Genomic DNA, 13,110 nt, shown 5'->3' on the forward strand with positions numbered 1-13,110 from the left:
AATCCATTAAAATTAAAAAAAAAAAATCTGTGTAAAGAGATAGCTGAGCTTGCTCCCCTGGAGCCACATATGTGCTCCCACTGGCTACGTAGAGAGTCCCACAGGAACTTTCTCTACTGTGTCTCCCTTTCTGCTTTCCGACTGTTTAAATAAATATAAAATAATTATTAAAAAATCCAGGAAACTGTCCATTTACCAATTTGATATTAAAAACAATCAAATTTCTTAAACAGAAAGTTAAAATTACTTACAAAAATGCTGCTTTGTTCAGTTTAAAAAAAAAATTTAAAAAATATTCCTTCCAGCTATGCTCTTGTAATTCAAAACTTGTCTGGAGCGTTTTTCAGTCTGAGGTTTCTGCACTGCTTCCTGCTGTGTTGAGCACTGACAGAGAGCATGCTGCCTCTGTGGGGGATTTAAACCTGTCACAGGGCCTTTAGCCAATCAGAGAGCAGCATGTCCCAGGGCCCTGCCCCCACTGATAAACCAAGGCACAGAGCCCCTCCCCTGGGTGTCCGATTACAGGCCCAGCCTTTCTAGAGGAATCCTCTCCGCTGCTTAAGCTCTCAGCGAGCGAGCCAGCACAGAGCCATGGCGGAGCAAACAGCCTGCAGGTGGCACCACTTCATATGTTGAGCCACACACACTGGCTGGAGGTTCGCTGACTGACAGCCCTCTCAATTTGCTGCTTTGCTGAACGCTTCACAATCATTTCGAAAGATTAATTTCACAATGTAACCTAAAACAAACATATAATCAAGCACCAAAGATGTTCTACAGTTATCAATACATATGTTTATCGTTAGATTCTTTTTCCCATCTGATCACAAAAGGAGAAAAGATGAAGGTGCTGGTTGTGGTACTCACGGTGCTGGTTCCTCTTGTCACTGGCATTCTTCAGAGGCAGACAGACGGGACAGTCGTGCCGCGTACAGTTCTTCCAGTGGGAGATTATCTGTCTGGATGATGCACAGTGAGCCACTGGAGAGAAAGAAGAAAGACGGAAAGACAGAGTGAGGGGTGGTGACAGGCAATTTAGCAGTATCTGACATCGTACAAGATGAGTGTAAAACAAGACGACAAAATTGTGATCACCAACTGTTAACATTCTGGATAAATAAAATCAACAGAACTAAGACAAGGAAAATGTACAAATCAAAAGGAAGCAACTTTTTCTGTCCGAAATTACTTGGACAGAATCACACAAATCCATTAAATGTCCAACTAGTCCAAGTCATTATTCAGACAAAAGATAAGAGGACGATCTCAATTACATGACACTTAAGCAGGGCTCGAGATTGCCATTTGCCCACTGGCCTGGAGGCACATTTCCAGATCTCCTCATGAGCAGATTAACCTTTAAAGTAGCTTGCTCAAGCCAGTAGATTTCAAGGTTCTAAACAGACAAAACACATTATTTTACTCAATTTTCCTGCAGAAACTAATGGTCCATTGCTGAAAAATGTTGTGTGAATTTCCCTGGGTAACGATAGGCTACTGTGATCTGGTCTGCTATAGCCAAAATTTCAATCAGTCCAACCAGAACATGCACTTGGAAATATTCAGTTATATTGGCTTGCTAACGCCACTCATGGTTATTGCCAGTCTTTATCACTCATACAGACTTTTAGGTTTTAAAATGAAAACTCTTGGTAGTGCAGAATGATAAAGCATTAACAGGAGCCAGTTTACCTTCCTTTATTAGGTAAGTTCACCCTACCAAAAAAATAAATAAATAAATAAAAAATACAAGAAAAGAAAACGCAAGCATACAACTAAACCAAGTGCTGGGTGCGAATGTAACTGAATTTATTTGCCACTGTGCTCACAACTAAGTTATGACACTTCTCAAATATTCAAAAGTAATATTTAATCAACTAAGATATTACTTGTAAGCAACATGTAAATACAAGTTCAAGACAGTCAAGATAGGCAAAATACATTTAAGCCAATTGGGAGAAATGGTATTGTGCATCGTGTAGGCTACTCATTATCGGCACTTATGGTCTTGACTGACAGACAGACTGACAGACAGAGCAGAGCAAAGAAGAGACAGTGAACCAGATGAAGTGATGATAGCATTACTGGAGTTGACAACAACTACGCTGGTTAGTCATTATTACTCTAGGTGCAATAAAAGCTTTGCACCACCCAAAACCAAATTCTCTGGTCTAAGGTGAATGCATGAACTCAGCAGCAACTCAACATTAACAATGCACAAATTATTAAACGTTACACCCCATAATGTACTGTATTCATGACACAAAGTATGGGTGGAGTCTGGATCGACCTGCCTTCGGTCCGGACCTTGAAAACCCTGCACTGAAATATCCACAGATGTCAGTAGAAAGCTGTTGGCCACCTGGGCAGACAAGGAAACTGAGACAAGAGTCTCTCAACTATTTACACTTGGCATAAGCTCCATGACAGGCGCTTTAAACAAGATTTGAATTTATATTAGCTGATGCTCTGAGTCACTAGGACATTTGGGGGTGAATGGTCCAGAGTGGACAGAGTGACTCTCTAAGGCCATCAGAGTTTGTGCTTATTACTTTGTGTTTTTCCAAAATCATTCAAAGCACCGCCATTAGGAGCTTCTTACTTGTGGTAGTACTAGAAGTGGTAAAACAATACTGTAATAACAACTGAATACAACTGCTTCATTTTTAAGTCAGCGCTCATTAATGATTTTTAAAAATTAAATGTTATTCTTCCAGCAAGCAATGCATACCATAATCCACAAGTACTAAAAATACCAAACGCTGTTGGTCATCCTTACTTGTGTAATTTACGTTAACCTCAAAAAACCTCAGCCAACCGGGATGCAGGACCAGATGAAGAAAAACTAGAGGTGTGCACTCGACTGCAAATCTCTGCTAGGCGTACCACCCCTTCTCCAATGCTTGGACTTAAGCACCAAACCACCCCTTTTTTTGTCTGACAGGAGAAGGAAAAATATGGAGGTGCTGCCTTCATATCTCACCTTATCCAGTGCTCAGACTCAGGCCCAAAACCAGCTGAGGAATAGCACTCAAATGTGGTATATAACAGGTTTTTCAAAGGTTTTGAATCACCACAACCATGAGAAGTCCTTGATGTTACAGTGACAGTCTGTGCACAAGAAATATTAGGCTGATAGACCTAGTAGTATGTGAGATTAGCTGCGGACAAATACATTTACACATGCAACGAGCCTTTATTCAAAGGCTCCACAAACAAATCACAGAAGCACTGCTCTCACTCACCCTGGCAGGACTTGCCGGCCTGGCAGTGGGTCATGTGGTTGAGGACGTTCTTCATGGTGCGGCAGTGGGGCAGAGCACAGGCCCTCACCTCCCCGTTGGCCTGCTCCCGCCGCTGGCACTTGTGTGCGTGGAGCAGCAGGACCAGCTGCTGCTGGATGAGCTTGCGTTTCTCAGGGTCGGCTGTGGGGCCCGTCGAAACACCACCAGCACCCGGGACCATGCCTACCGATGCTACTTGCTGCTGCATCTGGGACTGGGGATGGAGCACAGAGGCACATGTTCATTGGGATCATTAGGACTTCAGGTTCTCAATCAAACAGAAAAAAATTAAAAGAGTAAAAAAAAGAAAAAGCAGGCGAGTCTAAGTTGAGTCAAAAGTTAAAAAACACTGCTTAACAACTCCACAGACTGAGAATTAAAAGCCAGAGATGACATCTGAATGACATGCACACAAACAATAAAATGTTAAAAAAAGCACGAAACTGTAGAGAGACAGATGTTATAAACATATAAACAGCTACAAAATCGATCTTTAATCTTCCACGAAAATAGAAGGACTGACTGCATTTGCTTGTAAGTCCTGTTCCTGTTTGCATGCCACTGGCCTTGTTTAGTCTTGTATTATCCTGTGCCTAGGAAGAATCTCACTGTCCCTCTTTACCCTGCACAGTTGATATAAATACTCAACAATATTTGGAGTGCAGCCTTGTAGTACATGCTGCCCCTTCAGCTTGATAATCATTTACACTTAGGACAGAAAAGGTGTGTACACAGAGCTAAAAGTGAATGTTTTATTGGTGGCACCAGTGCTACCAACTTACACCACCACATGGTATGTTCACACCAGTTTCAAATTTAAATACATTTTCTGGTGTCATCTTACAAACATCAATAACACCAATCTCCTCCTGTTGTCCTTCATCCCTGCTTTCTTACTCAGCATCATCAGCGCCACTTGATGTCTCAGTCTCCATTTTTCTCTGTCCCTTCTACACATTTTTGTTTAAGAAGTACTTAACTACAGACAGCTTCTTCTTAATTTGCATGACCGTCCCTTAGTGTCTTGTTTTTATTTTTTAATGGAATACACAATCAAGATTAACAGTACATCAGTCTGGATGAAGGGACGAATACAATGATAGGCTATATGACTTACTACAACAGAATCAAAAGCGAAATCGCATGTGGTAAAGTGTGTGTGGCGGTGACTTCAGTCGTACAGAAGCCACCGCCACATCATGGAGACATTGGTGAACAATATATTCCTAAACACGCCAGTACATGATGCTACCTTTTCACAACAGGAGAACTGCAGACAACTTAAACTGTATATGAGATGTGGATTTCACTGGGGATAATTGATTTGTTCTGCACTGTGACATAACCAATTTGTCAAACAAATGCTGACAGGTAGTTGGTCGGTAAAATGGAAAACATAAAAGACAAAGTTCGCTTTGGAGTCATCACAGCATCCCATCTCTTTCAACTAAAATCACCCTGCTGTTTTGTATCTTTGCAAGGTTTAAAGGTTTGCAACAATCACCACTGTTGCAAACAATGGTGTTTTTGCTGGAAGGCTGCTGGCACCTTTAAGCCGCTAATATTTCCATGCACTTTCCCAAAAACCTAAACTGAATATTTAATATATTATCTGCTCAACCATAAAGGCCATGGAGAATCAAAAGGTATTCTCAAGAAGGCAAAATATGAGGAAATATGGAGAGCAGAACCCTTTCTAAAACAAAATCAAACTATTCAAGTCGGTATGATAAAATATGAACAAAAGCCATGGAGCGTCTCCTGCCTGAGGAAGAATGAATTATAGACATATTTATTATTCCACTGATTTTGCATGCATTGCTATTTGCGGTTTTCATTTTTCACCTAAAATGGCAATGTAGGTGTATCATATGAGATGTTAAAAGCTAGGTGCAACAGACTGATTATGTGGATACAGTTTCATTTGGCCCCGAAGCTGGCATTTTCTTTTCCATACTTAACCTGAGATGTACAGGGGTTAGGACACTTTTGCTTTTTTTTATTGAAAGCTTGGTGACACTCACCAGGTTTGGCACACTCCCAGCTCCCTTCAGCTCTGCGGGGAATTGGGGCAGACTGTTGGGAAGCGCTGTCTTGTTCTGGAGCTGTTGGGTGTTGACCCCCGCTGCCCCCATCTGCTGCACCCCAGCCTGACCATACTGCTGGCCAAATGGAGCTCCAGACATCCCCATCTACAGAGAGCACACCGGACACAGGATGGGCAGAGGAGTTACTTATAAACATACCATCACAGAGAACCTCTGCACTCAAAGTCAAAGAGTGAACACATATGGACAATTATCAGTGATTAGTTGAATTATGAAGTCACTAGTACTGTATGCTGATGTTGCATTTCACTGTCAACACTTTGAACATGATCACAGTAAGCCCAAACACCAAGTGGACTGAAATATATATCCCAAGAAACATAACGGTCCACAGACACCCAAAAGCATTTTGATCTTTCAAAGTGCAGCCGCATCAACATCTGTACGGTAAAGACTTGTGGTTGTGTGATTTGATGCACATGATGATGCAGTAACATGGGAAGAGTTACTTAAACTAGGTTAGCTTTCTGGCTGGGCAGCTTGATAGTTTACCTTCATGGTGCGTAATTAGTGATTATTGTTTTTAGCATGTATTGATAACATGGGATTTCCAGGATGGCAAATTTTTAGGCGGCTGTTTTGTGTTTCTCAGTGCACCTTTCACATCAGCCCTCTGACAGTAAAGATGTGCTAATATGGCTATTTACTGTAGGTTAGAGCACTGGAAGGTTACAAGAGTGTGAGTAGACAAATTGTCCTCAATGTTGCAAATCTCTGTGCCATAACCTATGCAACAACCCCTATGGTTAGGTGTGAGGATGGCCTGTGACAGTGCTGTGATTGTGAGCCATGTTGAGAAGACCTCTGAAACCGCAGCACCGCTCTGATCTGTTGACAGCTGCTTGGTCATTTACCATGTAAAGGGGAAGTGAGTCCTGCCATACTGCTTCTTCACATCACGCCATCTTAACCACAATATTTGACAAAAACAAGCTTGTGTGGGCAGTTATTAAGCACTGTTAGAGACAAGTGTACAAGTGAGAAAATTCAACACAAGTTTCATTTAGTGAAACAACTGTAAGAGAGACTAGACCAGGAAAGCAGATAAAGAAAAAAGGAAGAAAAGTGATGACTGTACCTTACAATTTAAATCAATCAACACAGGTTAAAAACATCAAGAGGTGGACACAACAATCAGCAGACATGTATCATATCATCATTCATATAATTATTGGCTACTCTGACAAGACATTTAGCACTTCTGCTAGATTCAAACAAGTGCCATCTCTCAGCATGCTGTGTTGCCTCTTGCCTCTTCCTGCCTTCCTGTGCTGCAGCCAAGGCAGCAGCCTGCTCTGCTCTGCCCTGCCCTGCTTTGCTTAGCGGAGGCTCCCATTGCTAGTGGAGCTCCAGCAGACAGATGAAAGAGCAAGCCCAGCCCAGTGGAGAGAGGGAGAGAGTTAGACCAGCTTGCACAACAGCTGAGCGGAGCAAAGAAACAGTGCTGCAGCCAGCCCCTCCCCCCACACAGAAGCGCACAGACGCTTGCCTGCTGCCTACCAACATCTCCCTCCCATTCAGACATGATCAGCCTCCTCCTCCACTTGCACGGATTCTCCCACTTGGTGATCTGTACTTATTACAGAGCAGACTCAACAGGCCAGAGGACACACAAATACACACAGGAAGCCTCCGGTGTTTCCCTCTAGGTATGTCCTCTTTTCTGGACACAGAGATGAGGAACTAGAAAGGAGGTCCCCCTCTGGCTCCACCCCACCATCAACACACACTGGCTGCTCTAAACTTGATTTACAGCTCCATTATCACAGGCCAAGGGGCCCAGGGAGAAACAACACATGCCAGAGAGAGAAAAAGAGAGAGGGAGGGAGAATATCACAGTAAGAGATAAAAGAATGAGTGAAGACAATGCAGGGGGAAGAAAGCTATAATGGGAAAAAGGCAAGAGAAAACAAGAGGACGCCCAAAACATGAATCAAAAGCAGAATGAAATCTGGAATAAAATGTAGGCCAAGTCAACATTAATCTGTAGAACTCTGAAAACGCATCTTTATTTCTCCATTTTGCCCATCTGTCCATACTAAAAGGCGTTTTCAACCACTGAAAATGGAACTTTTCTAAATCTCTCTCAACTCAATGCGAGCCAAACCACCTCAAACCAAACATGGCAGGCGAAGTAAAACAAGTGCTGTTTCACGCGGTCCTGTTAAAGAAATTATCGTTGTGTTGGTGTGGACTGCTGATTCTGAAAACCACAATGTGAACGGAAAACATTTCGACCCAAGAACAGCATCTTGGACTTGGCTGAAAGCCACCCTTTACCTGTGTACTGTTTCCACCTCATCTCTGAATGACAATACCTGCTAGTGATACCAATGTCCAATGTCGTTGTGAATCGGGCATTAAAATGTAATTTTTCTAACTTTGAACAACTGCAAGCGGCTCTTTGCATGATCCTGTGTGGCCCAGGCGGTTCTATTAGTGTTCTCAGTTTAATTGTTTTTTACATATTAAAAACAGAATGAATAAGAACAGCCCATCAGAAGTGTATGGCGTGTGTGTATCTGCAGGGACTCTGCCCTTTGACTGGGTTTTCTTGTTTCCCTGAGCTCAGGACTCTTCTGGGAATCAACTTTTGGGCAGTGGATGTGTAGCTCCCAGCCTATAACAACAAACAGTGTCAGACTGATGGCACCACATCCAATAGGAAGCTACGGAATGGAAGGAAAGGAAATATAGCGAGGTGAAACGCCAAGCACACAAGTGAAGCGAACACTGAGGGAGAGGATGAGGATAAAGAACGACGCAGTGTTGACTTGTTTTCTGTTTAACAGGTAGGTGCTGGTTAGCTCAATTTTTTCTTCCCTGGGATAGCGACATTATATTTTGGCCAGGCATTTCATTCCATCACCATCCTAGGAATATTGCTACCAGCAGTACTGAATGTTGAGTTTACGAACTGCGACTGACAAATCCTACTCACCCTGCCATTAAAATATATTTCTGATAAATTAAAATGCATTTGAATATTTTGACAATACTGCCAATAAATTTGCCAACATTGTTTAAATAAAAAATATTTTTGTTGTTGCTACTCTATTCCAAACTTTAAACATACTTGCATAATAAACCGAGGTAACAAAAGACCTATGGAAACTGTTAGACTGTGTCATTAGCATGCATGTGTTGTGCATGCTTTGCAATAGTGCCTTTTTTGTGTTTGTTTGTTTGTTTGTTTTTGACTATGCTCTATGCTCTTCAAATGCAGCCTTGGAGATTACTTCTGTTAATAGAACTGATCCCAAAACAGCTCACTTAGGGCCCACTCACATTGGCAAGTTTGAGCCCGTATCGTGCTAAAGCCAAAATCCCCCCCTCCCCAGTCCCCGGCTGGCCTGCACTCACATTACCTTTTTCCCAAACGCGCCCAAGCACGATTGCCCCCGCTGTGCACGTCATCACGTTGAAATACGACAACAGGCATGGCCCGACGTCATTATAAATCAGTATAGTTCAAATACATTCATCATGTCTTCCTTTTAATTAAAAAACGTTTTTGGTCCTTTTAATCAGACATGGGATGTTTATTTACCTTGACAGTTTTGGAGGAAACTTCCTCCTTCTTCAGAAAGCGTCCAACTGACAGCCGGAGCGGCACCTGTCAGATCCGGCAGACCGGGTGACCGGGTGGCCGCACACCGCGCGGTGCCGCGGCCAGTGACGGCCGGTGCCGACACGGTGCCGGCCAGCACCAGGTCTGCCGGATCTCCGCACACAGACTGCTGTACTTTCATTATAAACCGACTTTTGTTTATACGCGGTTGCAGCAGCACAACGGACAACAACACAGACAACATGGTTGATTATTGATTGCGCAACGCGGCCATTCGCCGGTAATCGCGCTGCGCGCATTAAACAATTTTGCAGAGGCAGGAGGAAAGTTGCATGATTTACGTCCGCGCACTGCGTGCGTGACCGTGCATGTGCTCGTGTATGCGCCCGTACCGCGCTGAAGCACACCTCCTCCAACCGTGCCAGAGCGGGGGAAGTGTACTGTATTCAAGCACGATACGGAGCGATCACACTGGTCAAAGAATCCGGATTTTAAGGGCAATCGTGCTTGGGCGCGGATCAAACTTGCCAGTGTGAGTGGCCTCTTAGGCCGTGTTCACACTTGGTATTAAAATCCATCTTAGGCGATCCAATCACAAGTGGACAGCAGTGACAGATCGCTGTTCACACCTGGCATTATCCTGCATCTCAACTCGGTGGGCAGAGCGACCACTGTGATCAGAACTGGTAACCACATAAATCACTTTGGATGGTCTAGACAAATTCCTTGAACGTCAACCTAAAACCATTCAGAATTACTTCTTTCCTTTGTTTTCTTACTTTGATTCCTCTGTATCTTACTGCTACTGCCTGAAGTTGCTTCCTCCGCCTCACTTCTATGTTCTTTGGTTTCACTAATTCCCCAATATTCCCCACCCATCCTAATCCTTATCTCTGGCTCAATAACACAGCAGTTGTCTCTATTTTTTTGGACAACCAACAAAGACACCATCTCACGACAAAAAAAAAAAAAAAAAAAAAAATTCCACTTTCACCACCAACGGTCGACTCAATCAAACACTCCTTCCTTTAACAGAGCAACTTCTTCCTATTCCAATTAGGACACGGTTAGGTGGTTTTCCAACACGTCTCCATGACACACTACACCCAGTTCACACCTGTACTTTTGAACAGGTGTGAATATCCATTGCACAACATGATGGAGGGGCACAGGAGCACATTCAGGAGACTACCGTTGTACACCACTGAGCAGAGCCGCAGATCCTTCTTACCCACCACCACCAGACTGTACAACTCTCGGGATGTTTGACAACCCTAGATTTTCATAATAGAAATTTTATGGCAATAATTTAAAATTATTTTATGATACTGCACAAAAATCTTTGGACTATCTATGTTATCTATAACAATGCAACTGCATCACTAATGCCAAGCAAGGTGCTATGGTATAATAACCCTATTAAAGACAAGTAATGTGGTTTTTTAGGCCATGATGAATGGAAGTCTTATCGATAAGAGCTGTGTTCTGAACTGTTCCACAGCTCCACAACAATCTTTTATTGAACACAAAGACACTTGAAATATGTTTAAAAGTTTGGTTGGTCTAGACCCATTATGGACAATGTGTTATTTCTCTTTGGTTACAGTTAGAATTGTACATGTTACTGGTCAAATGCAGCCGAGAACTGTTTCATGCAATTGACACTCAAAGTAAATGTCAAACTTGATAACTGACATTGGTGTTTCAAGTGCCATGTAAGAATAACGGTCATCAAAACCATTTAAAGACCTGCTTTTAAGAACAGTGAAACCAGATGAATTTCCCTGCCCTAACACCAAAGCCAAGGTACCACTCTGCCACTTTTCAGCAGCGGGTTTTCTCTTATGGCAGCTGCACAAAGTAAATAAGACATGTGCCAGACCTGTCCCTTTGATCTTCAAGCCTCAGATTAACACACACATACTACTCACACTGAGGTCCAAATCTCTGTTTTCTTTTCTCTCCTTTTCCACCTCTCATATTGGGGCATGGTGCCTCACTGTGGTATAAAATCTGCTGTTTAATTAATGAATTAATGAAACTACTAACAGATAGACACACACACAAACGAAACAATGGCATTCTGTAATATTATGCAAGAAAGTAGAGTGGGGCACCGCTGTGTGTGTGTGTGTGTGTGTGTGTGTTGCGTGTCTGTATGGGAAAGGAGGGAGGGGCTTGTTTCATGTGGTGGTGTCTGTTGAAATCATCTCAGTGAGAATCAGCGTGAGGGTTTACCTATGGTTTCCTGTCAAACCACAGCAGCCCTGAGACTGTCAGAAGCACGGTAAACACTTCCTCACATTGTGCACTTCAAAGTTTGTGAAAGTAATCATATTTAAATACTATCAGTGACACATATTGTAAAGTATTTTTCACACACAAAAAATTAGAAACTAACTGCAACCATGGTAATGTGCCAGTGTGGCACAAATACCACTGGAATTCTCAATGTGTTTGTATTGTTTTCTATACATATCCAGCTCAGTGAGGCACAAGAATGCAGTAATGAACATGTTAGCATTGATCTGCTATGAATCCCTCTGTCAGGCTGTCCTAAGTTAGGCCCAGAGGAATGGATCCACTTGGCCGCAGATCCAGCCCCCTCAGCTGGGTGTCTGCTTCCTCCAGCAGACCTGGGAAGAACAACAGATCAATACGCAGTGGGGGAGACACATGCATCCCTCAGATCACTGACGACAAGCTAGCAGGGATTTGTTGAGGAAGATGTGCTAAAAGAGTTTTACACAACATGACAGATCATAATGCATTAACAGAATTCTTGGAAATGATTACATGTTTACAGAATTTTATACTGAATTTGGATTTTTTTTTTTATTTTACCAGCCAACATCCTTATTTTTAGTCATCTCTCCAACATTTCTTGAAGTGTTACAAGACAAATTTCTCTGTTCCAGAAACAGAAATAATTCATCAATTCCCTCATCATTACAAAAGCAGGTTACACTTCAAATGTTTTGAATTGGGCAGCACAATTAGGTAGTTAATGGGAAGGCAAGTTGTAGTGAGTAGGAAGGGCTTAGTAAGCAGCCGCCTGCTGAGGTGTCCCTAAGCAAGATCCGTGACCTGAATCCCTTTCAGTGGCCCTTCAGATATTAGAAGTACAAGCCTGTAATTTGGTGGGAAAAACTGCTTTAGTCAATGCAACTCTTGTATTGTAGCTATAAACTTTAGTTATAGGCTGCTTGTGTGTTATCTGGTCTATTTAGTCTGTTTTAAATCTCACCATGGTGTGTTCACTCTGTTAGTTCAGTTCTTTTCAAAAATGTGAGAAAACAAATTTGAACTTGGATCAAACAAGCAAAACTGTGGTAAACCTGAAAAGGCGGGATTTTGTCTATGTTTAGTGAGAGTTTAATCCAACCTAGGAGCCACGGGAAGCACACTAAAATACAGCACACTGCAAGTTGAAAGTAGATGTTGGTACCTGTAAGTGAGACGTTGCTGCTGCCCCACTGTTAAAATATTCCTCTACGGTTGCATTGTGCTGTTGCCCTCAACTGGGGCTTCACTCATAAAACATTTTTTGTCCAATAGATGAACAACCCATTTGTTCGTATGCCATTTGTTTACAAATGCTGGTTAGCAACTTTACATCTGAATCAGTTGAAAGCAAGCAAATAATAGATAAACTAAATACAGACTAAGGAGGTCCTCACATCTGAGGCCAGACAAATTTAACTGATGATTATATATACCACTTTTCCTTCAGGCTGCCACATAGCGGAGATAATTAGTCTAATGGTACGTGTCCACAAAATTAGGCATTTCCACAGTGTGTTTCGAGATGGAGGATCACGTTGGCATTTCCTCATTTGAATAAAGTTGAAGTCTAGGGCTACTTTGTGTAAAATAGGGGCATCCAGTGCAACTTGCCACCTCTGAAAACTGTCGAGAAACTTTTAAACTAACCATTGTCAGTCTAAACTACAGCGTGGATACCCAACCCTGGCCCGACCCACTGGCACCCAATGGGTTGGGCCGGGTTCAGACAAAAATTTAGAAATTACGTTTGACTTTTGTCAGTTCGGTCACATCGACATTATTTTAGTGAAAAATGAATAAAAATGATGGACCTAATGCACAATGCCTTTCAGGTTCAGGTCAAGCTCGTTTACTATGCTCC

The 13,110-nt window shown here is 42.5% G+C and overlaps 1 protein-coding gene across 8 annotated transcripts in view; it reads right to left on the reverse strand.

Annotated features, from left to right (window-relative positions):
* crebbpb (CREB binding lysine acetyltransferase b) overlaps positions 1-13,110 on the reverse strand; it is a 45,519-nt gene that overhangs the window by 18,713 nt on the left and 13,696 nt on the right. For all 8 annotated transcript variants that reach the window (XM_030059036.1, XM_030059035.1, XM_030059034.1 and 5 more), the window contains exons 3-5: positions 5,309-5,476; positions 3,246-3,498; positions 868-981 (exon numbers count right to left, since the gene is read on the reverse strand). In XM_030059036.1, the coding sequence (XP_029914896.1) occupies positions 868-981; positions 3,246-3,498; positions 5,309-5,476 (535 nt within the window). The remainder of the gene's footprint in view (positions 1-867; positions 982-3,245; positions 3,499-5,308; positions 5,477-13,110) is intronic.

The sequence above is a fragment of the Myripristis murdjan genome, chromosome 8, assembly GCF_902150065.1.
Source record: "Myripristis murdjan chromosome 8, fMyrMur1.1, whole genome shotgun sequence".
Lineage (NCBI taxonomy): Eukaryota > Metazoa > Chordata > Actinopteri > Holocentriformes > Holocentridae > Myripristis > Myripristis murdjan.